The sequence below is a fragment of the Actinia tenebrosa genome, unplaced genomic scaffold (genome assembly GCF_029948245.1).
Source record: "Actinia tenebrosa isolate PJP-AT-01 unplaced genomic scaffold, QUT_ActTen_1.0 PGA_scaffold3__52_contigs__length_22856419, whole genome shotgun sequence".
NCBI classification, from domain to species: domain Eukaryota; kingdom Metazoa; phylum Cnidaria; class Anthozoa; order Actiniaria; family Actiniidae; genus Actinia; species Actinia tenebrosa.
In genome coordinates this window covers 19693789-19720813 of record NW_028292580.1, presented here as the reverse complement: position 1 = coordinate 19720813, position 27025 = coordinate 19693789, and the positions used below count along the sequence as shown (strand labels likewise).

The following is a 27025-nucleotide window of genomic DNA, read 5'->3' as shown; positions in this document are numbered from 1 at the left end:
GTATATGGGGAAGACCTGCATTATCTTTGCCGGCCCATTTCTAATCACATATTCAAGATATGTCGCACTTCGTGTCTTTTCATCATAAGGACAGATCATGCACTAAGATAAAATTTAATACCTATATATTGTATTAATCCAATATGATAAAGTGTTGCTCTCCAAGATTTTATTTCTTGTTCATCATGCCAAGTACCTACTTAGTTTCAGTTGACCCTATATCGAGCATTCTGAACAATTACGCATCGTTAGCTTTTAGTCAGAAAGGACTCCTCGAATTCCCTGACAGTATATTATTATTGTAATTTATTGATTGTGGCTGTGTTTTCACTAGGACAATTTAAACTAGCTTAATTACGACACCGGAAATAAGGCAAAGTTAAACTACCTAGCAAGATGGTTTAAGTTGTCCTACCAAATAAATGGGCCAATCACAGTGTTATTCTTGAAAGGTGGGAGTCGGATTAAAACACCTCCAGGAATTTTACGCAAGTTAACATTTCTAGTGAAAACACAGCCTGTATAACCAAAGCAAAGGAAATCAAAATTATGATGTTTTAAAATTTGACACCCTTAACCAGCTCTCACTCTTGGTGGCGATCCTCTTATCTCTTGAGCTGTCAAATCGTTTATAAAATGACAGAAGACAGCGATTGTCTCCGAATGGCAAAATGAAAACCGCAAATTGTGATGGCGTGATTGCTGAAAGGTACTCAACCAACCCAACTTCTGCCACGCACGAATCTTCAACCCACGATAATAGGTTCATCGCTGGCGTTCGGGATAAAACGAAAGTCTACTTTACTTGTAAACACTACACAGGCTTTTCCAGCTTGGCATATGATCTTCAGTGGTACTCTTTGTGGCTCGCATTACTTCAAGTTTATTTGCTTAGCGATTGTTTCCTGTTTTCTGAACGCTAACAACCGAAACCACAAAGGATTGGTTTGTAGAAAGTGAGCATGTAGAGAGTCTTTGTTTGTGGGTTTTTTGATCTACGCAAGCCGCTCTGATAACTGTGAAACATTTAACCGTTTGACAATGGAACAGGTTCCCTGGCGAGCTATGAAAACTGTGATACCGCATTAGTTCAACGATGATGCAAGTTGTTCATTCAAACTCATAGCAATCATAAACAACCACAGCAAGACCTCAAGAAACATGGCCGAATTGAAAAACCAAAGCGATCAAAACGACAGCTCTCTATCGAACTTCACTCAAGAAAGTTTTGGAGAGGAATCCCTTGAATTTAAGTACTCTAAGGTTACGTTCTATTTTTTGATTCTCTTTTGTGCAACGTTCGGAAATTCAATGGTGATTTATGTTATTTGTACATCAAAGAGAATGAAAAGTTCTTCACATCTCTTGATCCTGAACCTGGCCATTTGCGATCTCTTTACCCCGTTAGTGAGTATACCGTTTGATTTTGCTTTAGAAGAGAATGACTACGTATGGATGTATGGCTATGTTATGTGTAAGATTCTCTCGCCGGCGGCAACTTTCAGCAGTACGGCATCTTCTCTCACATTAGCAGCCATTTCACTTGACAGATATCGCCTCTTGATGCATCCTTTCAAGAAGAAGCTCAGCTCTAACCAGATCAAGGGGATCATAATTGGTGTTTATATTTTCTCTGCTCTGGCTGTATCGCCTTACACCTATGGATTAAAACTAGAAAACAATTTGTGCCAAGAACAATGGAGCGGAAAACATTATCGACAAATCTACACACTTGCTTTGTTTTTGTTTCAGTATGCGATTCCACTGATATTCATGACTATCATGTATACTCTGGCTATCATTAACTTGCACTCGACCTCTGGGAAAGTCAAGCATTGCTCTATTATGAACAGCAGCAGACCGTGCGACACTTCAGGGGAGCCAACAGCTCCGAAAAGATTAACCAAGATCAAAATGAGCTTGAAGAGAAAGCTAAGCACCGCAGATGAAAACCCCAACGTCAGAGCAATGAAAATGTTCATGGCTGTCGTTACTGTGTTTGCCATTTTCATGTTTCCAAATCAGGTGTTGTGGATATGGGCAGACTTTGGAGATGGTGCTTCACAAACTTATTTCTCACAAATAGCAATCATTTGCTGGCTGTTCACGTACACCAATAGCGTAGTCAACCCGATAATATTTGCTATTTTCAGCAAAGATTTTCGAGTCGGATTCAAAGGAGTGTTTCGTCTTATTTTCTGTTGGAACAGCAAATCACTACCTGAGAGATGTCTTTCCTGTGAGGGACAGACTAAGACAGACTCTTCAACCAATGAAATGCTCAACGAAAAGAAAACTATGTACGACATATCAACTTGCCACAGTTATACCCACGAAAAAGATACCAGTTCTATACTGACAAAGAACTCTTCTCACGATAATGTTAGTGTATTTGACAAGACGGCAAATTTGAAAGAGAATTTAAGCTTGGAATCAAAGTTCTTCAATAAGCCAGCCCCTATCAAAAAAGTCGAATTACCACCATCCTACAGCGATCTTACAGAACACATCAACTCAACACACGTGCTTACTAAGGATTTATTGGACTTAGAGAATTTGAAAGAAAACGGGTTGTTGTCAGAGTTGGAAGTCGTACAGTGCAATGATGAACCTTTGGACAATCAATTTATAGGATCAAAAATGGATGATTCGGTAATCCCAGTATTGCACCCTAACGTAGTCGCTATCTTAGAATACTTGCCCGAGACTGATTGCTAAATAAAAACAAGTTCTGTAGGATGCAATAACAACAAAAGAAAAATATTTGATTACCGAGTGATTGGATATGATTAGGTCATTATACCATGATATGAGCTCCAAAACAATTGCTCCGAAAAACCGCGGAAAATAACTCAGGAACAGGAGAACAATAGAATGAATAAGTATAGATCAATCTCCTAAAAACCACAGAAATTGTCTTGAATACATAATAGTTTATTCAGGGTGTCAAGAACAAGGAGTTCACTGTTCCAAATTTCGACAAAGATTTATTATGTACAAAATACTGAATGCCCCAAAAATATCCAATTACATCGATTTTACAGCAACCATTTGTAACAAAAATGGTCATTGAATAAATAAGGCTACTCCGTAAGCAAAGATGACACCATCATACGTCTCAAACAATTCCTAGACAGTACACCAACGAAAGCTTTTGTTATCGAAGAAAAAATAACACCATATTTTTCTGTTTTTTCTATATCGTTTAAACCAATTATGAGTCTTCAAGTCAAACGTCAGCCATTATTATAAAACACTCACTATGGACGTCTCATGAATCTGCTTGAATAGTATTTACATATCTTAACTTTGAGGTCAAGTTCTGTAATCAAAACATCGTTGTTTATCAATTCTCCAAAGCGGCAATTATATTTCGACTATTTCGTGGGTGAGTAACGGCTTATAGGTTTAATAAAAACAGCTTGAATTATAACGAGAAGTTGATCGAATTTTGCGTACTCCAAGTCAGTATGGCATAAAGATTAGTAAATTCATCCTAAATAAAAACAGATTTTTACTCTCCAGTTTTTATCTTTTTCAAAAAGAGTATTGATAACAAATCAATGAGATCTTGAATGGGAAGCAAAAAGACGCCCAATCTGTTATGAATAGTGGATAATAGTTCCGAAATATACTTCAAATACAAGTGGCTTAGTTAAAAGCTTAGTTTCAGTTAATCTTAAATGTTTCCTAAACGAAAAATAGATATATAAAATGCCAAATAAAGTCATTATTCTGTACTGCAAAATGATTTGATATTACAAGGCTACGTATTGTAGGCGCTAGTTTAAGTGAAGCCAGTCAGCCATCGAGAATGGTTCCGTTATTGTGGATTCCTTGGGTTTTGGCAACCAACAAAACAGAATAGCTTGCGTGCATTCATGCTTGCCGTCCCAATAAGACTTTTAAAAAATCTATGAGAGATGCATGCGGTAATATAAGGTTGGGTGTTGCCCAAACTGGCTCCCTTTTTGCAACTGTTATTTTGTTTCATTGTTTTTTGTCAGTTGCTGTTGTTGTATTGTTTCTTTATTATTTTTCGTTTGTTCATACTATAGTCGGATGTTCAAGTATTACTTGTGTGTTTGTATGTTCCTTTTGGTTGTTTGTTTATATGACGTTTGTTGGAGTTATAAATTTGATATATTGTTTGTTTGTCTTTCACGTTTAATTTACTGAATGATCTATTCTTTTCTTTCTGTTGGAATGTTTGTTTTTTATCAATCTTTTCTGCAGTCTTCTTTTTTACGTACGCATGGGATGCCATTTAAAACCATCTCAATAATTTTTGTTCACTTGTAAAAAATGTACCCACGCCTTCAATTGTGACGGCTCCACCATCCATGCAGCTTAGTAAAAGCGATACTTCAAGGACTTATTAACATTCATAATTGTCATTTGAATTAAAACCTGGTCTTATGTCAAACTTAATCAGATGAAGTCACTAATGCGCTCTTCGTATCAGGATCGCGGAAAGTAAGGGAATAAGCGGTCAATTTGTATCAAAGGTTTTCAAAATAAGCTCTTGACCTTTACCATTTGAAACGAGTCAAGTGTTGCTTGCTAACTCTCAAAAGCTGATAACATTATTAATGTGTCTTTATAGTTCAGACTAAACAAAGCGCAGATCGTCTTGTAATTATCTGCATGTAGTGTTATATATAGGTTCTCAATATGCTTATCAAAACTTTTGGTGATGATGATAAGATGCTTGGCTCTGCTCTGTCTACTGTATGCTTACGGTTCTACATAACGTTTGCGACTTTACCTTCTGTCACTTGAGAGCGTAGCTAGTGCTCACTGTGTCTGTCGTATACCTATAGCCTCCTGACCGGATCCGCATTTACACGATATCTTTACTCCTTTTTGAAAAAAAATGTTTTTAATTTCGACTGAAAAGTTTGCGTTTTACCGCCACCGACCAAATTCAACTAGACATATTTTCGATTTGAAACGCCTACAAGAACGAATTCCCTTATCAAAGGACGTTCATGGGCAAAAGATCATATCGTCAGATTTTTTTTAAAAAAACCTTGTATGATGAAAGTACATTATACGAAAAGTAAAATAAGATAGCAATGGGGGTCACCGATACCGAAACGGCAATGCACGCGCTGCTCGCACGCTATCTTTTCTGTTTGTTCGTCACCGTGACAATGATATCCATCTAAGCCTGCGGCTGTTGTCTTAAAACATAGCCCATGTTTCGTGTCATTGATCTTACATGACCATGCAAACTCACATTTCTAATAAAGGAAACGTGAAACGCCTTACTAGTTCAAAGGTGTGGATTCCGCGCCATGACGGTGTGGCTTTCCCGACCGCAGACCGAAACAACTGTCGTCTCAACCCACACGATGAGTACCACAGTCTTTCACTATATGCCACGAACAGGTTGAGTTGAAAGAGAAAAAATGACAGTCTATCTGGCCCTTTGGAACATACAAATCCCCACAACCCCTGCGCCCCGCGACAAAGAGCGGTTTCGCAGGCTACCTTTAATTTACAGCAAATATTTGAAACAAGTTTTGGTGGTTACCCTGTGGTGGCTCAGCGGTCTTCTCACACAAACCAACAAAGATGGCGGTATTTTAACGTGCGTTTTCTCTTTCTCTCTTTCCGCCATTTCTCCTTCAAATCATCACTTAAAACTTTACACATCACGTTTCCAGTGCAAGAAGATGAACCGTAGACTCAATAAGAGCCGGAGTCCTATCGTAAACGCTTCGTTTCAACGTCGACAACTCAGCAAGACCTCGCGTTCTGCCGGCACATGGGTGTTTGTCAACGTTATTCTCGCGACTTTCTTTCTCTCTGAGCTGTAAGTTTAACTTCAATTTCCTCATTTACTTGCTAAATTTGATAGTATTAATTATTGTTTAGAATTTTCTGTATACATTTAGTTGGTAGGAGCACTCTTTCTTTAGAACATGACCTAGGAGGGCCAGAGGGGATATACAGTACATGTACTGTAGTAACATTGACTGTCATTACAATGTACATTGAAAAATAGCGATTCTCTCCCTTCAAAGGGAAAAAAAGTGAGCCTTGCCTTTTTTCTTTCAGGTGTCTTCATTTGCAATATTTTGGATTTAATGAAAATACTGATAAGCTTACGATTTTTTTTGGCCATGTCACTAAATTCCTACAATTCCTCCACCTTTCCCCCTAAAATAAATGTACCGTTACACATGTACACATGTATTTGTACACATGTATTTTCAAAGTACATTAATAATCAATCTTGAAATTAACTGTTCCGAAGTTTAAGGAAAAAACCAGGTCGAGTGGGCATCTATTTTGTCACCTACAACATACCACAATCCACATACCACACACTCAACACAATTTTTTCCTCAACCTCTGAACGAATAATAGAATAAGGGAACCACTAATTGAGACAGGAACAAAGCAGTAGACATAAGCAAGCAAATTATGAAAGGGGTTTGAAAAGCTTGGAGTATTTCAAATATTTATAATTGATGGATGATCAATGTTTTTTGACAGTATGTGGGGGTCCATCGCTAGTTACCTGGAATGGCACCATCCCATTATATGGTATACAGGTGAGTTAATAATGATGGTATTAAGAAGAAGAAGAATGATAAAAACTTATATTGCACCCATATCCCTATAGCCCATAGGTGCTTTACAATACTTATGAAATAATTGAAAATATATTTAATAATCTAATAATAATAATGATCTAAAAAACTTCAGTTATATACAGCTATGAACCGATACAATGTGCTAATGCAGTATGATAGCGCACGTGACAAGTAATGTGATATATGGTCACAAGACCATACTTATGAAATAATTGAAAATATATTTAATAATCTAATAATAATAAATTGATCTAAAAAAACGTCAGTTATATACTGCTACAGCTGTACACTTGCTACACTGCTACATTGTTACATACATTGCTACTCAGCTACATTTACTATACAGTGCTACACATGCCACACTGCTACACTGAGACCTAAGATTCACATTGAGCAGCCTTTTTGGCTAGAACAAAACTCTAGATGTTTCCCTAATAACATTCCCTAGTGCTTTAATTAGGATAAGCTGATTAGAGCATAAACATTTCAGGTTTTTGATTTTTCTAAAAGTTAACATGGCTGTCATGTGGGAATGGTCTGGTTTTCATTTTCACTCTTTTACAAAACTATTTCATATGTAGTATTTGGAATATACAGTACAGTGCCTGTTGGGTAATAATGGAATGTGTTTTATATTTTTTCTAGAATGCACACTTGCAGTTTGGTTCACCATCAGTTTTATAACAGACTTGTTTTTGTACCTGCGACCTGTGGTAACAAGCAATACAGTCCTACTAACTCCACATCAAAAGAAGCTGCTTGGGATTAAACAAACAGGTCATTCGTAGACACTCTAATGAAGAAATAGAAAACGAGTGCGCATTGTGTGTGCAGTTATAAAGCATGCGGGTAGGCAGAAAGCAAGAGAAGTGTTTGGAACAGCACGACACATAGCAGAGTGCTTCTCAACACTTCTCGAGTGTTCTGCAATTCCCAAGTGCTTTATAACTCCACACAGCACAGCAAGCAAGTTTTTTATTTCTTTTATAAAATACATTTATTTAAACAACCCTATTTTGAATAGGAATGATGCAAGTACTGAACAGAACACGAGATTTATAACTGTTTTTATTTGAGTATATTTTGTGGAATTTTTGATTTTAAAGTTTCTCAAACCATTTGGCTGTCAAATGTAAAATATTTTTGTTCTACTGTACTATGCAGACGGTGGCTTTAAGGTTCTTACTCAAGACAAGCAGTCACCTTTATCGAATCAGTCTCCTCCCACATCACCTCTAGTTGCACCATTAACAGAGTGTACTCCAAGAGGTCTCTCTGTCACCCCTCCCAAGGTATGTTTAAACTACATTTATATTAAAGCTGATTGGCCATAGTTGTTAGTAAGTTATATATGGTATTTATGAAAAATTGTTGTTTTTTTTTTAGTCCAGTAGTAGTTCCCCTAGAATATCAGGCTATACTCCACCATCGTACTATGACAAGGCCACACCAGACACAAGGTAATAATGGACAAGTTTTTATATTTAAAGAAAAGATAATGATAAAAGACCATTAAAGTCCTCAAATTTGATTGATACTCTGAAACAACGTGACTTGGCTGACAGTTGGCCGACTATCGGCTGTCTATCGGCTGTCTATTGGCTGTGTGTTGGCCAAGCATTGGCCGGCTATCGGCCGTGTGTTGGCTGTGCATCGGCCGAGAACAAAACCCGAAGAAGCACCAAGACTGTCGACCGTGTGTTGGCCGATGGTCGGCCGATACACGGCCACACACGGCCGATAGCCAGCCAACACTCTGCCAGCACACAGCCGATAGACGGCTGATAGTCAGGCAACTGTCAACCAAGAGTCGGGCGATAGTCGACTGACACGTGTCGGCTGGTCATGAAGTACACGATTACCGGGCTGATAAAAGTGAGGGCATGGCAAACTCACAAATTGAATAGTAATTTAGCTTTTTGGGTTTATATTATGGGATGAAAGAGAAAACCTGGAAATTAAGTCCTGATTTAAGAAAGTGGAATACATGTAATGAACTCTACTGAGATCTGATAAACAGTTCAGGAATCAAGCCGAGACGTCAGACGTTGTTTTGAACGATAGCATATTGGAAACCACCCTTTATTAATCCCAAAGATGTTTAACACTCTAATGATATAATTATAACTTATTGATAAAGTAATGCTGAATTGTTTCTGTTCCTTTCTCCTTTAAGTTTAAGATCAAGACATTCTTCACCAAGAAAGTCTCCTTGTAAGTTGATAATGTAGCTGGAATACATATATATCACCTCTACATGTACGCAAGGGCGGATCCAGGGGGAAAGGGGGGCTCTTTCCCGTTGTGTTGATGGAAGAAGTTCAATTAGCCCCCCCCCCCTAAACTCAATTAGTCCCCCCCCCAAAAATTTTGGCTAGATCTGCCCTTGGTATAGCATAGTCACAACACAAAGCATCCCTAAAGTTTCTTTTATTGGTTTTTCCTTTAATGTAATCTAGATTCCCCAAGTGATTGTATCAACAACTTGAACAGTTTGAAAGAGTATTTGAGGGAACAAGAAGAAGAAGAGAACAGGTTACAAAGAGGTGGGAAGCTTTTCAAAACATTGAAGTCTTGTGTACAATATCCACATTTATCTCATTAGGCCTGAAATCACCTACATGTATGTTATGACCTCAGTTGACAATTGCCTGAATCCTCGTGATTGAAACAGTAAGCTACATACACAGACTCAGTAGTGTACTGCTTATTAAAAGTGCTTGTCTTTTTTACACCTAGGTGATAAATGCGATACTGAGTCTGTTTATGTTGCTCATGATTCCAATTCTTATGCTAGTGTGAAACAGGCTTTGTAAGCAATTTCTAAAACCCTTGAAGAAAAGATTTTATCTGGAAATAGCATAATAATAAAAGTGATAGTCCTGTTTCTGAACTGAGAGAAACTTCAAAGGTGTTCCTTTAGTAACATAATTTCCAAGGTTTTGTATTTTTTTCTCTGTAGGGCTCTTAAGATCTTGCCCATTTTTGAATCTGAGCATGCGATACTTTTGATAGTGCTTGCGCATCTCAGAAATCATCTATTGCATTAGAGCCAACTAACATTAGAATACTCACACTGAAGGAGGTCTAAGATCGGACCAAAACATCTGCACAAGGTTCATTAAAAAATAAGCCACAGTCAATTTGTCTAATTAGAATTTTCCTTTATAATCTCTGTTGCAACTTTTATGTGCTCTTGTTCCTGTATAAGTTTTTCTCATATTTGTAAATGTTAAATGTTTTTTATTTTGCTTGACACAGCTTTATCAGACTCCCTTTCACAAAGTCGTAGTCCATCCTTTTGGTCACCATATCGAAATGATTTCACACCTCAACTAGGTGTATATAGAATTGCCAGAAGGTATAGTATTGATTATTTGTTAACTTTTGAGGTAATAAGTATTTGTAAACATACTACCCTGCAAAGTCCTGGAATAAAAAAAATATCCAACCTGGGAATAAAAGGTCATGACTTTCCAGCTCTTGTCTGGAATTGGTAATTTTAAAAACTGAATTTCAGGATCGTATCAATTTTACCCACATGTAAATATAAATTTGAAGAATAAACCTTATCAGCTTGGTGAAATTTCCCCCCATCTTTGAAACTACCTGTCACTCCCTTGAGAATAAGATTCTTTGTTTGAGTTGTTGTCATACACTGTATTCACATATCTTCTCAAGCATTACAAACAAACGAAAAAAGCAATACTCAAGGTAATGACAATTTATGAAATTGGAAATATTATGTCAAAGCTCAAATGGTTCATATTTTGTGTTTACAGCACTTTCCAATCCTAATCAAAATCGAAGTCACAATTTTTTGTCTCAACTGACAGTCTCTAGAATTAAGGTTTTGGTGGACGTCAATTAAGTGTTACATGTACAATGACATTGTTGGAAAATACAAAGTTTTCAAGGGCACATGCCAATGGAATGTGGTGAAAGAGCCTTGATTGACGTCCACCAAAACCAAGTTTGTCACGACAGCAAGTTGTCCGATTTCACATGTGCGATTGTGATTGTTCTTTACTTTGTTTATCTTCTGTAGATCTCCTGATTCCAGTCTATCAAGGGATGATGATGATTCAGCATATTCATCAAGCAGAGCAGAAGAAGTATGTGTTTTACTTAACATCCATTTTCACAGTTTCTTCTAAATAACAACCTCCATCATTCAGAATACTATCTCAAACCTCTGGAAATTTGATGTGTGAAGCCAAAAATATAGAATCACGGATTACAGCAAGTTGTTTTCGTTGATCAATTATGACAATGCATATAGATAATAATTTTTATGCCAGGCGCAAATATTATGTTGGTGGTGCTTTGTGTAGAGCTCATCTTTTATAACCTTTGTAGATGTGGCTGAGGATAGGTGTGACAAGAGAGGATCTTGATTACTGGACAGAAAACTGTCGCAAGGCAAGTTAAGGTTTTGCTATCTCAAATAGGGATCGTTGTTAACACAGAAATTGTGCCGTTTCATACTATATACCTCTTTATTATTTTTTTTATTTATTTTTATTATTATTATTTTATACCTATTTAGCTTGGGCGTAATGTTTTCCCATTTCAGGTCATGTGTCTTTTTTTTTTTCGAGAATAAGACTACATTCCTGGTCTGAACTGTATCTTAGAAAAGCAAAAACTCCGCCTACATGCAACAGGTTTCGTAAACTAAAATATCTTTTCTAGCGTGACTATTTTTTTTTTTCTTTTTTAGTGGCTCTGTCAGACGATTCTCCAACGTTTAGTAGAACAGATAGACTCCATTAATGATACCCTCTGCAAAATTGGATGTCAAGAGCTGCAAGTTGGAAGTAAGTCTTTCTTGAGATACTACTTCGAATATAATGCAAGTCTTCCTTCCTAAGCTAAATGGCCATCTTGGGTTTTGAGGGGGAGGGGGAGGGGGAGGGGAGGAGTGAGTAGTTGTAGTTGGAAAACGTATGGATGGTTCTGAAAGGTATGACTTACTATGAAGTCTAGTATTTTTATTAATCTACCTTGGCTAACATTTCAACAGTTTTATGTCTTTGTAAATCAAGTGTTTCTCTAACAACAACAACAATTTTCGCGAGCTTTCGGGAATTAGTGCCTATCTTCAGGGATTATAATGGTATTACTCGTCATTAACAGATCTTATGTTTGAAATTATATGCGCGAGTGCGCGCGATCAAAGTTGTGTTACCTCGCGCGCGCTCTAATATTGGTAAATAGCTTGATGGTTAACCTCTACCTAAGACTCTAGCCATTTTCTTTAATGGTACAGGTGTATCTTTCTTCATTTCCGATGATTTTGGTGTCTTTCCATGATGTCAGGACAGGCCACGGGATATCATGCTCAGCTAGCTCGCATTTCTGGCTCTTGTGGTCGTACACATAAAATCTGTAAATGACGAATAGTACTATAATTGTAATCCCTAAAGTTGGGCGCCAATGCTCGATAGCTTGGAAATGAATTATTTTTGGTTGAAGAAGCATTTAGTTTACAATTAAAACAAACCAACACCGTCAACAATTCTGTGTCTGTCTGCCTAGCCATCAGTCTCAGTTCACTACGACATGTCTCTCAAGCCAAGGCTGAACAAGTTCCATTCCTTCAAGTAATCATACCTTATTTGGAAGCTTCAAATAACCAGGAGTATCTTGTGCAAAGAATTCGAGGTACTGTATATGACGATATAGAAAATATTAAATAGACAGGCAGTGTTTGCCATTCTCTAAAGACTAATAATGGCATTCAATTAGTTGATTGATACCAAGCAACGCGCGCACGTCTCCCCGATTAGTAGGACGCTTATGCCCGGCTAGAAGAATTCGAGACATTAATAAAGTTATTATTATTATTATACGTTTTGTATTTCTTCTTTCGTGTCCAATATAACGGCTACTCGAATACTATTTTAAAAAATTTGCTTGCTGAGTTGTCTGATGCTATAAAATACTTGAGGATTGGCAGAACACAAGAGAAGTGTCAAGAAGCACGACGCGGAAATAAAAGCAGGCGCGTGCTGTTTGCTCTCATAATGCACGAGCTCCCAACCAATCAAAACGCAAGATTTTTAACAGTTTTTCTATAATTACGGTAATCATTTTCGTTGACAGAGCTCGCCAAAGGAGGCTGTATGAGCGTTTTTAGATGGAACTCTGGCGGAAAATTCAGAGGCAAGGACTGGGAGTCAGACCTACTCACAGACTCACAGGTTGGTTATGAAATGTTGGACATGTTTACTTGCCTTCCTTGAAGATACGTAACTTCCCTTTGTACTACGCATCCTGCTCGCCGCTTCCATCAGTAGTTCTCTTGCAGAAAATTGCAGTTTGAACATTTATTTCCTAGGCTTTATAGAGGCATAGGAGTGACACTAGAGAAAAACGTTTGCGCATGCGTTTGTTTTCTCCAAGTATACAAAAAAGTTCGAGAGTATACTTTTGTCAGACAAAGATACTGTATTAACAAACACAATATGAAAGAATTAGCCTTAAGTTTCAAGCATGGACACTAAGTTTTGGCATTTTGTGAAGTCCAATTAATCAGGCATGTTTGAAAGTCAAATTTACTTATGTTTTGACTAATTTGCATACGGATTCAGAGCATGCGCATACTTTTTTCACTCATGTCCATAGAAATACTTTAATCATATGCAGATACATGCTAAGCTTGCATTGGATTAACCTCCTCCACGGCCGTCATTATTCGGTCCCAGATCCTCACGGGCCCTCTCCACTAGGGGACTAGTATTGCATGCTTTTAAATCCAAGTTTGTGTTAATGAACCCATTGCCGTACTGCATAACTGAGAGGGTCGAGATGTATCTGTATATGTTATTATATTGTTTGTGGGTCACAGAATAGTGGCTGGCTTTTCAACAGTCATTCGTTTACCATCTTTCTTCATAGTTTTCACTAGTATATGTGGTCTATCGTGGTTATGTATGACTTTTCTTGAAGATAGTGCGGGATCCTTGCTACCACTATTCCTCCATCTTACTACAGCGATAAGTCCCAGGATGTCAAGTATTTACTAACGTCTATATGCCATTAATCACATTTAGATAGTCATGCACATGTTTTGTACCTACATGGACTCGAGGCTGCCCGCTGATCCACGGTTCCCGGATGGTGGTACCTTTACTGGGCTTCATTTTCTCAAGACACCAGACAAACCAGGTATGTGAATTACTTACACCAACGGATAGAGTGAGTCCCAGTTTCTTTACTTTTAACACAGCCATAAAAGCCATAGCAAAATTATCCTAATATGTTCCAGCTGATCTTCAGAACGAATTCAAGATCAACCAATCAGAATTGAGGATTTGACACTGTATTTTGATTAGCATTTCCCGTGATTCTAACAAGAGACCCATGAAATACAAATTCTTCATTCTTTACAATTGATCGTAAATGCTGCTTGTCGAACCCATGCATGTTGGAATTCAATTTCAATCGACGAGAGAAATCTAGATTGTACTCACCCCCTGCTAGGAAAATGCTAATTAAAATAGTTGACCTATAATTCCTTTGGAAAATGCTGTCAACTCAACTGGTGCCTTTGCCCTCCTCCCACCGAGAAACAAAGTTTTGATTCCCCTCTGATAGAAAGGTTGAGTAGCGAACTAAGAAAGTATTTTTGACATCAACTTTTTGGTTTTAACTTTCTCTTCCCCCCCCCCCCCCCCCCCCCCCCCACGAGAAACAAAGTGTTGAATTCCCTCTGATAGAAAGGTTGAGTAGCGAACTAAGAAAGTGTTTTTGACATCAACTTTTTGGTTTTTACTTTATCGTCCCATTTTCTTCACCATCTTCACCTCCTTACTCTTTTATCTTGTTTTACAGATGCCAGGAAAAGCGATTTATGCATTTACATGTCGCGGCTTCACCCTCCACACTATAAGGTTAGTTTCTAGTTCTCTTCAACCTCTTTAATGCTTCCGCCGTCTTAGTACGACCACTTATAGACTTCATCCACTTCTTATTTTTTATTTATTTTTATTTATTTTCCTTCTAGGTGGTTATAGAAGATGAGGTTTTTGATTTAGCAAAGGTATTTCCCGCTTACACTGGTCTGTTTGTCTCATCTTCCCTCGAGAACGTATTTATTTCCTCCTTCAACCCAACCCGTGTCTCGTTCTTGTAGCATAGCTTCTCCTTTTTTTCCCACTTCTCCAGCTTCCTCTAGTCTAATTATCCTCCCCCCCTCCCCCTCCCCACACACACGCGCGCGCGCGCACACACACACACCCTGATCTATATCCAATCTCCTTTACAACAACATCAACAGACTTTAAAAGCTAAGCTAAGCTGTGTGTGTATTTATTGTCGTCGTTTGTTTGTTTGTTTTTTCCTCATCTTTTTCTCATCTTTTACAAGCCCCAAACGTCTAACTGCACAGGCTGCTCTTATTAACCTACAGTACTCTCTTCTCCAGGGTCGAAATAACTTATTCCACGCTATCATATTCTTTTTAAATCACGTCAAGACAAATCAAAATGGAATGTTAGGGTAAGAACTTTCACACTAGCTTCTATTTTACTAATCTTTGATTTAAGTGACAAGAGATCTGGGGTGCTTACCATTTACCCGAAAAACTGAACCGGAAATTCCTGTTGGAAAACAAATAGTATGAATAATTCCGATCGGAAAGTTCCGGTTCCACTTTTCCCGCTCTTTTTAGGTAGACGGGTAGACGCGCGTACATTTTTTCGAAAGTCAAAGTTTCCCGCCCCTTTCTTACCATTAGCGAATTAATTTCCAACCGGATTGATTGGTTTAAATGGTAAGCACCCCTGATCTGTTGTTGTTGTTTTTTTTTTTCTCGTTTCACAGCCGCGTTAACTTGGGTCTATCGGGAGTAAATATTCTCTGTATCATCAACAAGAAGTAATTAAGGAAAGAATATCCGCCATTCAGGAGCAGAACTCTGGTTGGATCAATGTCGGAAGCGCAGATAACAAGTTGAGGACGTCATGGAAAATAGGTGTTTCAGGCGCTATAATATTCATCAAAATCAGTCTTTTCTTTCCCAGGTTTCTTGAACCTCCTTTTGTTGTGTTACATCTTGGGGACCTCTGTGCACAAAGGGACAAGCTCCTCACGTCCACAATTTTGATACATTTTACTTTTGATTCTTTTTTTTTTTTTTTTTTTTTGGTGCTCCTTTTGTTATATCTTTATTTTGATACTATTGGTGTTTATATTACATTAGCGCCAAATTTAGACTGAGGAGGGTGGGGAGGTGAAATAAAGATGATCATTTTTAAGAAGGCTATTGTAGCTTGCCTCTTCGCGCAAACGTGCTCGCTTTTTTAATATGGAGTGGAAAGGCAGAGAATCGGGACAAGGACAGGAATCAGGACAAAGATAGGAACATGGAAAAGGAAAGGAATCGGGACAAGGACAGGAATTGGGACAAGGACAGGAATCGGGACAAGGACAGGAATAGGGACAAGGACAGGAATCGGGACAGGGACAGGAATCTGGTCAAGGACAGGAATAGAGACAAGGACAGGAATCAGGACAACGACAGCAATCGGGACAACGACAGCAATCGGGACAACGACAGCAATCGGGACAACGACAGCAATCGGGACAACGACAGCAATCGGGACAACGACAGGAATCAGGACAAGGACAGCAATCGGGACAAGGACAGCAATCGGGACAAGGACAGCAATCGGGACAAGGACAGGAATAGGGACAAGGACAGTAATCGGGACAAGGACAGCAATCGGGACAAGGAAGGACTCGAATCGTGATAAGGACAGGAAGCTGAACAAGGACAGGAATCGGGATAAAGACTCAAATCGGGATAAGGACAAGGAACCAGGACAATGACTCGAATCGGGACAAGGACAGGAATCAGGGTTATTTTGAGTATTCCTTTATATTACTGAATTTGAATTGTGTGCATGCCTAATAAGGCTCCCTGTGGTTTTGAACTTTGTGAAATAATTTCCATCAAACCACACTTTAATGTGCATCAGTTTTATTCCATTCCAGTTTAACTGGGAGAGCGAAACTCTTTACTAATGAGGGGAAGGTAAGCCTTTATATCAATTACAAGCTTATCCGCGATTCTTGTTAATTAGGCACTTTGCATCGGTCACACATCTGCCATGGCTATCTTTAACCTTGCACTCACCAATGCACGAAATGCCAGAAGCAAGGTTTCTCTTGGCGAGAACGCCTTCAATGTAATCCCTCGGGATAGCAAGGGAATTGGCTATCAGAACAGCAACAATGAGCAATACAATAAGCTGTTTCATTTTCTGTTGAACTACAAATAGATGTTATTAGATAGAGCAAAAAAATGTTAGTTTTAGTCAACTCTACAAATCATCTAAATTTAATTTGGAAAAATGATCAATGACGCGACCCGCGAAGACTCCAACTGTTCAAGAGAACTAGTCGATCATTGAAATGTTTGTTCATTGCTTTGCAAGTTTTTGTTTTTTATTAGAAATGTAAAAGAAAAAATCCGTCCAAAGAGAAAAGGAGTTCAGTTGCAAAGTTGGCCGGCGTAGGTAATAATAATATAACAGTAATAAAAACAATATAATAATGAAAATAAAGATCATTATTACTAACTTTATGTATTAGTTTATTCTTGCTTTCCTAAGGCCCAGGATTAGACTCGGCGAGTGTAGAAAAGATGTTAGAAAGCGCATTTTGTGAAAAACTACTACTTCTACTAGAGTGATTTTATTTAACCAGGTACTATTTAACTAAGAAAAATTGCTACCACTACCACTACAACCACTACCTACTAGAGTGCAAACAATATAACCATGAAACTTTAGTAATGCTAAATAGTACAATTTCATGCAAAGTCCATTGTTTTCTATTGTTTAATTTAGTCCATGGGCCAGGGCTCGACCATGGTAACACTAAGGGGGACAAATTGTGAGTTATGCCAGGTTAAAGGTCACCTAAAGTTGTTTCAAAATTTATATGATAGCATTCCTAAAAGAGTAGCTTTGTGGTATTTTTTGTAACATCAAATTATTGAAAAATATCGATTTAGCATGAAAACGAGGCTGGGATAGATTAATTTATAAAAATAGCTTTGCATGATTTTAATCTCGATATTTATTTATCACATGTTAAAACAATAGAGCTACTATATATTATTACATTTAAAAGCTGGCTTACTTTGAAATTACTTATAAAAATGATTAAAAAAGGAAGAAAATATATTTGCTGATCCGCAAAGCATTTTGGGTAATTTTCAAGATGGCGGACTATTTGTGTGGTAAGTAGAGTAGAATTTTCAGCAAAATCAGCTCAATTAAACACTTTTAAAGACTACGAAAATGAAGATACTGATAATATAGATATTTCTAACAATGTTAGAAATCGGAATTTGCATTTTTTCAACAGATTTGAAGCTTTGTCTTGTCGATTTTATAGTCCTTACATACCTTAAAGAGACGTAAAAGCATTTTTGATTTTCTTTCTTGTACAACAGATCTTAAAAAGTGTATTATTCATTGTACTGATGATAATAGTCAAAATTTAACTTCCCCCAAAGACCTCGGATCTTGGAAAACATTGCTAAAGGCTGCAGAAATTCGTAATCACAAAGCAATTCTTGATGTGGCTAGGGATACTAACGAAGGAGAAATACCGGCAAACGTTATGTATCATAGAAAATGCCGAAGTATTTTTACTCTGAAAAGAGATCTTGAAAACCTTTCTCGATCAACTGAAGATGCTGATGATGTGCAAGAGCCTGAGCAAAAGAGATACGCAACTAATAGACAACCATCAAGCTCGAGTAGGACATACGAGGAGATATGCATTTTTTGTGAAAAGAAAAGTAAATATTTAAAATCTTCAAGAAATCGAGAGCGTTTGATTCAGTGTAGAGATTTGCGTGCTGATGACTCCATTAGAACAACTGCTATTGCTAAAGATGACACTAAGATAATTGCCATCGTAAGCCGTGAACTAGTAGCCGCCGAAGCTTGTTACCACCGTTCATGCTATCGAGATTACACTCGCCCTGCTAAAGTGAGCAATTCAAATGAATTTCAAGACGGGGATGAAGTTGTTGATGTTGATGATTGGTATAAGGACATTGAGACTCAAGCTTACGAAAAGCTTTTCGAATTCATACGTTCTTTACTAGGGAATCCAAGATTAATAAAGTTGGTTGACCTTAGAAACTTACTAATTTTCCACATGAACTCAATGGGCGTTACCGAAATTACTGAGTCAACCAAGAAATACATCCGCAGAAAATTGGAATTTGAGTTTGGCAGTCTTTTGCAGTTTGAGGACCTTCTTGACAACAATAAGCTGTTTGTTATTCCTGAAAGTCTCTCAAAACGTGAATTGGCTAAGGAACTGGCAAAACTTGCGCAACAACAAGAAGATATAACTATGCCATCAAAGATCAAACAAATTCAGGAAGCTAGTCTATATATTCGGAATGGTATTTTGTCAAATAACAATACAGATGTGTCGTGGCCTCCAAAACCTTCAGAACTCTGTCAGAATGCAGTAAACATACCGGAAGAACTCAAGACTTTTCTTTACACTGTTTTGACTGGGAATACTGAGATTCCAACTGAATACCCTCAACGACTGGAGCGCCTAATCAGTTCTTATGGACAAGATCTTATTTATGGTGTGAGCGGTGGAAAAGAGAAACCCCCTAAACAGATATTGCTACCTTATGCAGTCAAATCTTTGACTAACAATGTTGAGGTCATACAGATGTTAAACAGATGCGGACATGGTATTGCCTACTCGCAAGTCGAGGAAATAAACACAGCACTTTGTCTTAAAAAAATGGCATCAACGCCCAACAATGACGTTCCGCTGCCCGAAGATATACAGCCGTATATTGAGACAACACTTGGCTGGGACAACATTGATCGATTGGAAGAAACGTTATCTGGAGGAGGAACTTCTCATCGAGTAAATGGTATTGTCGTTCAGGCCAGACATTTTGGTCCAAATCTTCCTGCACAGCCAGAATTTGAGATTGCAAGAACAAAGAAAAGAAGCATTGAGCCTCTGCAGCGCGCTGAGATTCCTCCATATAACGCCGGAGATCGTTGTGGCCCTCGAGCAAGGAAATATGTTGAAGTCACTTCTGAAGAATTGATGGCAAATGCAAGAAAGAAGAATCTGATTTGGATTTTAGTACGACTCCATGCAAGAGAAAGACAGAGAGCAAGTAGCTGGACTGGTTTTAACATTTCCATCCGCAATAAAGTAGAAGTCACAAAAGACAACATAGGATATTTACCAACTATCAACTCACCTGCTACAGACATGGCAACGGTCCATGAAGTACTAGTACAATCTTTGAAGATAAAGAACCAGCTCAAGTTGAAAAGTATCGTCCTTGTGTTTGACCAAGCGCTGTACGCAAAAGCAACTGAAATTCAATGGAAACATGACCAACGATTTAAAGATATCGTACTAAGGATTGGAGTGTTCCATACAGCTTGCACCTTACTGTCTATCATTGGCAAACGCTTTCAAGATGCTGGGCTTAGAGATCTATGCATCGAGGCAGGTGTGATAGCAGAAGGTTCTGTCTCAGGAGTCATGGATGGCCGTAGATACAACCGTGCAGTTAGATTCCACAAACTAATGTACGAAGCACTTATGAGGTTGATATGGAAAGGCTTTCGGTCATGGATCGAGGAAAACCACAAGGAATCAAATAGGAAAGTTGATGCTTTCTTCAATGGACTTGAGACACTTTACGACAATGTTTGTGAGGCAGAGTTCAATAAACAAATGGGAAGTTCTAGTTTTGCTGAATTCGTTAAGCTCTATGACATGTATATAGACTTTCTACGAAAGCATAATGGTCAGCTCTCTGAATTTTGGATGTCATATATTGACATTATGGAGATCCTTCTGGGACTTTTAAGAGCATCAAGAGAGGGTAACTGGGAGCTTCATATCTCTTCTATCAGGGGAATGGTTTCGTGGTGCTTTGCGTATGACAATATAAATTACGCCAGATATTTATCTGCTTACTTGCTAGAAATGTCCCACCTCGAAGAAGATCACCCAGATGTAATAGAGTACTTTAGAGCCGGTGGCTTTTCTGTACAGATTGGTGACGACAATCCATTTGGAAGAATACCCGTAGATCAAACCGTTGAAGAAACCGTTAATAAAGATACACAGACTGCTGGAGGAACCAAGGGATTCAGCTTGAAACCTGGTGCTGTGAGAAAGTACTACTTAGTTGCAGAATTTCGAAGCATATTTATGCGTCAGCTTAAGGATATGCTTCATCTGAACACAGCAAGCAGAAAACACACTGATCTTCAACCAAGTAGGATGGCAAAAGATGAAGCAGATGTAAATGCATTACTCTTATTGCTAGAAGAAAGCTGGATAAATCCTTTTAACAGTAATCAACAGGATCTTGTTTGTTTATCTACCGGTAAACTTGCGACTCCAGAAATTGCCAAAGATTTGATTCAAGCCAAAGCTCTTGGTGAGGAATCATACAAGTCATTTAGAGAAAACCGACTCGAGTCTAATCCACCAAAGTCTAATTTCTATGATAAAATGACCAAGCTCCAACTGAAAACATTTGGAAATCTGTCCAAGAAGATGAAAGTCGGAGGAGGAACAAGCAAGGAAGTTATAATAAAGGCAGATAGAGCTTTATTTGCACAGATGCTGATCATTGCTGAGAACAGAAAGCTGAATATAAGTGATGTCCTTTGTCACCCACTTGGACCCCTACCTTGGTCTCTGGCATCTGCTGATGGATCGTTAAGGAAAACAAATAAATCATCTCTGTTAAACGACCTGAAGAAGAACATACCAGCGGCAAATACCATTCCACAGCCAAGTGCACGAATTATTGATGGGATGTTTTTTGTTCAGAAAATGAAAGTTGACCAGAAGACATTTGGTGACGTAGCTGAAAGTCTCATGTCTATGATCCTAAATGAAGGAAACGAAAGCGAACGTATCGATGTTGTCTTCGATGTTTACAAGGATGAATCGATCAAAAATGCCGAAAGAGAAAAGAGGGGTTCTGAAAGTGGACACGAGTTTAAAAACATCAAATCAGATCATAAGATTCGTCAGTGGTCCAAATTTCTAGCAAGTTCCAAAAACAAGTCCCAACTTATTAAGTTTATTTCAGAAGAATGGAGAAAGGAGAAGTATCAGGAAAGATTAGCTGAACAATCAAAGACTATCTTTGTAACAACAGAAGACCACTGTTATGAAATCACTTCATCAGGTTCAGCAGAAAGGGAGGACCTTCGATCAAATCATGAAGAGGCTGACACAAGAGTTCTATTCCATGCAGCAAATGCAGCATCGGCAGGCTACGAAGCAGTTGTGATTAGTTCAGAAGATACCGACGTATTTGTTCTCTGTTTGGCTTTCAGTAGTTATATTCCATGCTCATTGTACGTGAAATGTGGCAAGAAGATTCGAACAATGTACATTGACATTTCAAATGTAGCTCGAATGTTAGGATCGCAGGTATGTACGTCTCTTCTCGGTTTTCACGCCTTTACAGGCTGTGACAGTGTCAGTGCTTTTGCGGGAAAAGGAAAACTAGCTGCATTCAAAATGCTGAAAACAAACAAATTGTACCAAGACCTATTTCACCAAATTGGAATGCAGTGGGATTTCACAGACGACGTGTTCTCAAAGATACAAGAATTCACATGCAGAATGTACAGCTCCAATCCTGGAACCAAAGAAGTAAATGAGCTTCGTTATAGATTATTCTGTGTGAAGAAAGGGAAACTAGAATCGCAACAGCTACCGCCCTGCGCTGACTGCTTAAAACTCCATACACAACGTGCAAACTACCAAGCAGCCATCTGGAGAAGAAGTCTGCAAGGCTGCCCTAACGTTCCATCACCTATTGGACACGGGTGGATTCACGAAGACAACAAGTTTGTAATCAAATGGATGAGCGGTGAACCAGCCCCCACAGCTGTCCTAGAATTCCTTTCCTGCTCTTGCTCACGCTCATGTAAACCATCAAGCTGTATGTGCATTATAAATGGCCTGAAGTGCACTGATATGTGCAAACTACGTGACTGTGACAATCGTGTAGAAGATGAAGATCTCGAAGATGATGAATGTTCAGAAGAAGAAGAGGATGATGAAGACAATTAAAGAGGCCATTAACAGTAAGTTTGTATAGAGTCAGACGTTTGATATTGAAAAATAGGCTACGCGAAGAACAATATAAATGTATCAAATATATTTTCCAACTATTCTTTCCCTTTAAAGCACATAAATCACAAAATAACTTGTTGCCATGGTAACTACGATATTCTAAAACTCCCTAGAGTAGCTCATGTTGAGCTTACTGAATACCTTGTCTATCATTTTGAAATGATTGCATATACATTTCAGGCCTTATAATAAACTTGAATAGCTGGAATATTAGTATTATCTAAATTTCGATTTTAATTGAGTGACGTCATAATATCACGTGATTTCAGCACTAAAGCTACTCTTCTGACATTGCTATCACTGAAAACCATAAAGTAGAGGGTGCAAGCTTTCCAAAAATGTATGATAGCATTTGTCCCCCTGACTGTTACCGAAGACCTTATTTTTGGGGGCCTGGCCCATGGACTAATTAGCACTATTTTGTACTATTTAGATGTAATAATAATAATAAGTTTGTAAATCATTAAAAATAATAATAATAATAATAAAGAATATTTACATTATGTACTTTGTGAAAATTTAAAGAGAAAAAGTTACTATTTACAAAAAACTAGAAAAAAAAAACAAAATGAAAAACAAGCATTATAAAAAAGTCTAAAATTATCTAATATCGGCAAAGTTAGTATTAATGCTAAAGTCCAATAGAAAGTCACTTTCGTTGTTCTTATAAAAAGGAGTGCGGGAGCCTCTAATGCATGTAATTACAGCTTTCAAAATCTCAAACGACAACTTTGTTCTAATATATGTTATTGTGTCAGAATAGCTTTGTCCAGTTTTGTTCGCCAGTTTATCCGCTAGAGTTTTTAGGAAAATTTGGCTTTCCTTGCCCATACCACCATTGGTCCCAAAGATAAGCGGTGTAAATGAACCCATTTCCACTTCCAGAACTCTCTGTTGATATTTTCTTTTCTTTTCTTGCTCTTGTTCGTTGAATATTGATGAGGTGGTTTTCTTCTGGTTGCACTTGGAGTTGACATGCGACACTCGTACGTCAAAAAATGCTGTCACTCCTCGTTGCCAGAATGCCCCCGCTTTGATATCCAGGCGTGCATCTTCGCTTGTAGTCGTGGATTTTAGGTTAAACCGTTCTCCATTCAGTGGAATCAGCCGAGGCTCGGCTTGGACGTTATGGCAGACTTTGCTCAAGAGAGTGGTTAAAAAGTCGCGAACATTGTCATGTCTTTGGGCAATGAAGCCTCCTTTCTTGCAGGATAACGCGTGATTGACGTCGAAAGACGAGCCACATGGACAAGTCAAAGGTAGATCACTTAGGGGCATGTTATATCGTAAGCGCAAGGCATCTCTAAATTCTTGCTTGTTGAGGGTTAGGCCTTGGTTGTCATAAGGAATAGTGTTTAACCAGGAACTTGCACCTTTATCTCTTGCTTGATCGATGTAAGTTGCCATTTCTGGATTCATCATACCGTCGATGCGCTCGATTTTCGACTTTGTCATAATTGCTTTCAAACTGCGATATTGACTCTTGAGATCCTCTGAGTCCTCCAAAGGTGTTAAATTTTGATCTTTTATAGACTCGGTGTGTCTAGATGTTATTAACTTCGATGCTGCGAATTGTTGAGGCGAATCTTCTTTTAAGCAAGGAATGCCCAAACCACCCTGATTTGGAGTTAACGTGACAACTTCGTGCAGTGAATCAGTTAGGGGCTCCTCTTGACCAAAAAGGGTAGGTAGGAAAACCTCATGAAGTACCTCTTGAATAGGATTCACAAAGTCTTCAAAGGATTCAATTGTACGCATGCAGAAAGTGAACTTTGATTTGAAGCCTTTCGTAAAGGCAACAAAGGCTGCCTGTGGTTGACTTTTGGCGATTTCAGAGAGAGCCTCAAGTTCTTCCTTCCATTTTGTACTATTTAGTAATTAGTGTTTCACGGATTAATTGTTTGCACTCTACCACTACTACTAATAATAATGATATTAACGATAGAGTGCAAAAAATCGTGCTATTTTGTATTACTAAAGTTTCACGGTTATATTGTTTGCACTCTAATAAAAATAGCCAAATCAATAATAACTTTTAAATGTAGCCTAAGCGTCTGCTTGTTGAAATAAAAAAAGAATCGTATATGATTATTCCTCCCAAAGTAGACAAATGATCGTCTGGATGACTGAATGGGTCTGGAAAAAAGCCATGGATAGATTTGACATGAATGAAAGCCTAACTCACAATTTAAATTTCGATTAGTCTGTGTTTTCAATAATGGTTTGACGAACATTATGGAGGTGAATTTGCTTCTCAAAACGAATTGGCCAACATTTTAGCGAACATTTTGTTGGTAGCGGTAGCTCAATGTTTCCTTGGTTCAAGGTTTTCAGCTCGATAAACAACAGCTTTTTCTCGAACATTAAGAAAATAAAACTTATCCGCAGAAAGATTCACCAAATATCTTATAGAACAGGGGCGGATCCAGGATTTTTTCAAAGGGGGGGGGGGGTCGTAGCATCGATTGAGGTACTTGTTTGGCGGGAAAATAGCACAGGGTTCCCAAACGGAAGTAGGTCTTATGATAATGATTATTTGCTGCAGGCGAGCATGGTTGTTTCAGGTCCCACATACGGCGTATAGAAAAAAAAGCGAGCGAAGTGTGTTTGGCACCTCTGTTTCAATAAAACTCGCGATGCTGTTGGTGTTGTCATGAAAAATAATAATAATAAATCACGATGGCTCTCATAGGGGGGTGGGGGGGTTGCAACCCCCAAAACCCACCCCTAGATCCGCTACTGTAGAAATAGGAATTTTTTGGTAGAAAATATTTCTTTTTGAACAAGAGATAATAGAAAATACTTGGAAATCTTCTCTGTGACAAGCAATAAATTATATTCAAAAGCACCTGGTATGCGCAAAGATCGCGCTGCAAATATTCGTTATATTCCTGATCCAATTTTCCAGAAAAGGTAACGAAAAGGTAACCCTCTTTGCACTTTTTGAATCGGTTTATCATGTTATTTGTTTGGAGAATAGTAATGCAGACCTCGAACTATGCAAAGCGGTTCCTTCCCTCCCTCTGTCTGTATTTCCTTTCCTATTTTTCTCTTTCGGCTGCTCGATTGAATCAAACATGGAGCAAAACTAATTGAAATTTCAAATTACTACACAACATTTTAATTTCGATGTGTTAGTCTTTCCTCCCTTCCTTCCTTGTATTAAACATGGAATCAAAACTTATTGAAACTTCTGCTACACAACTCGTCATTTGATGCTGATGGAAAGCAGTTATTTCCCTCTGCTTGTCTTATCTTCCTCTTTCCTCTTTCATTACTCTATCGTATCAAACGCAGGAGGAAAACTAATTGAAATTTCAAAATACTACACAACTTACGTGTTTCCTGAAATGAAAAGGATAGCTCTGGCTTCTCTTGAAAGTTACTAACGATAAAAATATAGATCTGTACTTAGCAATACTGAATTTAGTTTTCCAAAGTTTGCTGCAAGTTGAACGCAAGAATGTATCATGACTAAGAGTGCAAAACCTTACCTTGCTTGTTCAGCGATTGGTCTTTCTGGAAGATGCCCAGTTCGTGTTGAGCACAACCTAATATAGGTTAACATTACAGGGCTCACATCTTTAGGAGACTAATCCTTCTGTGATTGGCTGTTTCGGTTTATCACGTACGAACTTTTTAATAGAGAACTTAGACGAACACACACGTGGTCTGAAATGGAAAGCACGTGTAAGAAAAAAATATCAGACAGCGCGTCCAATTATCAAATTAAAACACTCAAACTACACAGTCTGCTCTTAACATCTCTTCTCCAGGGTCGAAATAATGTATTCCACACTATCATATATCGTTACCTCACTATTATATATCGTTAACATCATTGTCTTTGTTCAAACCAATCTATCCAGTCTGCTTTACAGCCATTCTCAATCACACGCGCCGCTCTAGCGATTGTTTCTTTCGCGACGAAGTAGCTTTTGGTGGACGTTAATCATGGCGTTTCCATGATATTCTATAGGCACGTGCCCTTGTAGCTTTGTGTTTTCCGACAATCAATGGAAACGCCTTGTGATTGACGTCCACCAAAACCTTCTTCGTCGCGACAGAAAAAATCGCTAGAGAGCGCGTGTGATTGAGAATGGCTGTAAAACGACAGCGTTTTCTAAAAGTAAAGAGATTTGGCTGAGCTTACAGCGGTTATAAAATTTACAAAAATTATGGCCGCTTCCATGTATATGTACAAGTATATCAAAAGCATA

General features: G+C 38.2%; 5 protein-coding genes across 5 annotated transcripts; 3 read left to right on the top strand and 2 right to left on the bottom strand.

Moving 5' to 3' along the window:
- The first annotated feature begins 309 nt into the window (after nt 1–309).
- Nucleotides 310–3732, top strand: LOC116301412 (galanin receptor type 1-like). The gene has a single exon (XM_031710464.2). It carries the CDS (start codon nt 1162–1164, stop codon nt 2716–2718), a length of 1557 nt encoding a protein of 518 aa, XP_031566324.2. The 5' UTR covers nt 310–1161; the 3' UTR covers nt 2719–3732.
- Nucleotides 3733–5553: 1821 nt separating this feature from the next.
- On the top strand, nt 5554–17202 carry LOC116301421 (transmembrane protein 209). Its single transcript, XM_031710473.2, has 18 exons — nt 5554–5821; nt 6508–6566; nt 7254–7385; nt 7773–7900; nt 7995–8068; nt 8785–8822; nt 9068–9154; nt 9870–9969; nt 10657–10723; nt 10968–11030; nt 11332–11428; nt 12150–12275; nt 12717–12814; nt 13667–13781; nt 14448–14506; nt 14620–14655; nt 15040–15113; nt 15438–17202. The coding sequence occupies exons 1-18, from the start codon at nt 5682–5684 to the stop codon at nt 15493–15495; spliced, it is 1551 nt and encodes a 516-aa protein (XP_031566333.2). The 5' UTR covers nt 5554–5681; the 3' UTR covers nt 15496–17202.
- LOC116301422 (uncharacterized) lies at nt 16580–26419 on the bottom strand. The gene is made up of 3 exons (XM_031710474.2): nt 26300–26419; nt 26144–26190; nt 16580–16887 (listed from the first exon to the last, which is right to left on the bottom strand). Exons 1-3 carry the CDS (start codon nt 26371–26373, stop codon nt 16676–16678), a joined length of 333 nt encoding a protein of 110 aa, XP_031566334.2. The 5' UTR covers nt 26374–26419; the 3' UTR covers nt 16580–16675.
- LOC148908836 (uncharacterized) lies at nt 17961–23013 on the top strand. The gene has a single exon (XM_089034788.1). The coding sequence runs from the start codon at nt 18249–18251 to the stop codon at nt 22740–22742; it is 4494 nt and encodes a 1497-aa protein (XP_088890914.1). The 5' UTR covers nt 17961–18248; the 3' UTR covers nt 22743–23013.
- LOC148908835 (uncharacterized) lies at nt 23404–25223 on the bottom strand. The gene has a single exon (XM_089034790.1). It carries the CDS (start codon nt 24561–24563, stop codon nt 23406–23408), a length of 1158 nt encoding a protein of 385 aa, XP_088890916.1. The 5' UTR covers nt 24564–25223; the 3' UTR covers nt 23404–23405.
- Nucleotides 26420–27025: the final 606 nt, after the last annotated feature.

Bases quoted from the DNA above. Each gene is read 5' to 3' on its own strand.
- LOC148908835 (XM_089034790.1), bottom strand. From the start codon at position 24,563: ATGCGTACAATTGAATCCTTTGAAGACTTTGTGAATCCTATTCAAGAG.
- LOC116301422 (XM_031710474.2), bottom strand. From the start codon at position 26,373: ATGTTAACCTATATTAGGTTGTGCTCAACACGAACTGGGCATCTTCCA. The intron at 26,191-26,299 runs GTAAGGTTTTGC...TTTTATCGTTAG, and splicing joins CCAATCGCTGAACAAGCAAG to TAACTTTCAAGAGAAGCCAG. The intron at 16,888-26,143 runs GTAAGTTGTGTA...ATCTATTTGTAG, and splicing joins CTTTTCATTTCAGGAAACAC to TTCAACAGAAAATGAAACAG.
- LOC148908836 (XM_089034788.1), top strand. From the start codon at position 18,249: ATGTATCATAGAAAATGCCGAAGTATTTTTACTCTGAAAAGAGATCTT.
- LOC116301412 (XM_031710464.2), top strand. From the start codon at position 1,162: ATGGCCGAATTGAAAAACCAAAGCGATCAAAACGACAGCTCTCTATCG.
- LOC116301421 (XM_031710473.2), top strand. From the start codon at position 5,682: ATGAACCGTAGACTCAATAAGAGCCGGAGTCCTATCGTAAACGCTTCG. The intron at 12,815-13,666 runs GTTGGTTATGAA...AATCACATTTAG, and splicing joins ACCTACTCACAGACTCACAG to ATAGTCATGCACATGTTTTG. The intron at 13,782-14,447 runs GTATGTGAATTA...CTTGTTTTACAG, and splicing joins CAAGACACCAGACAAACCAG to ATGCCAGGAAAAGCGATTTA.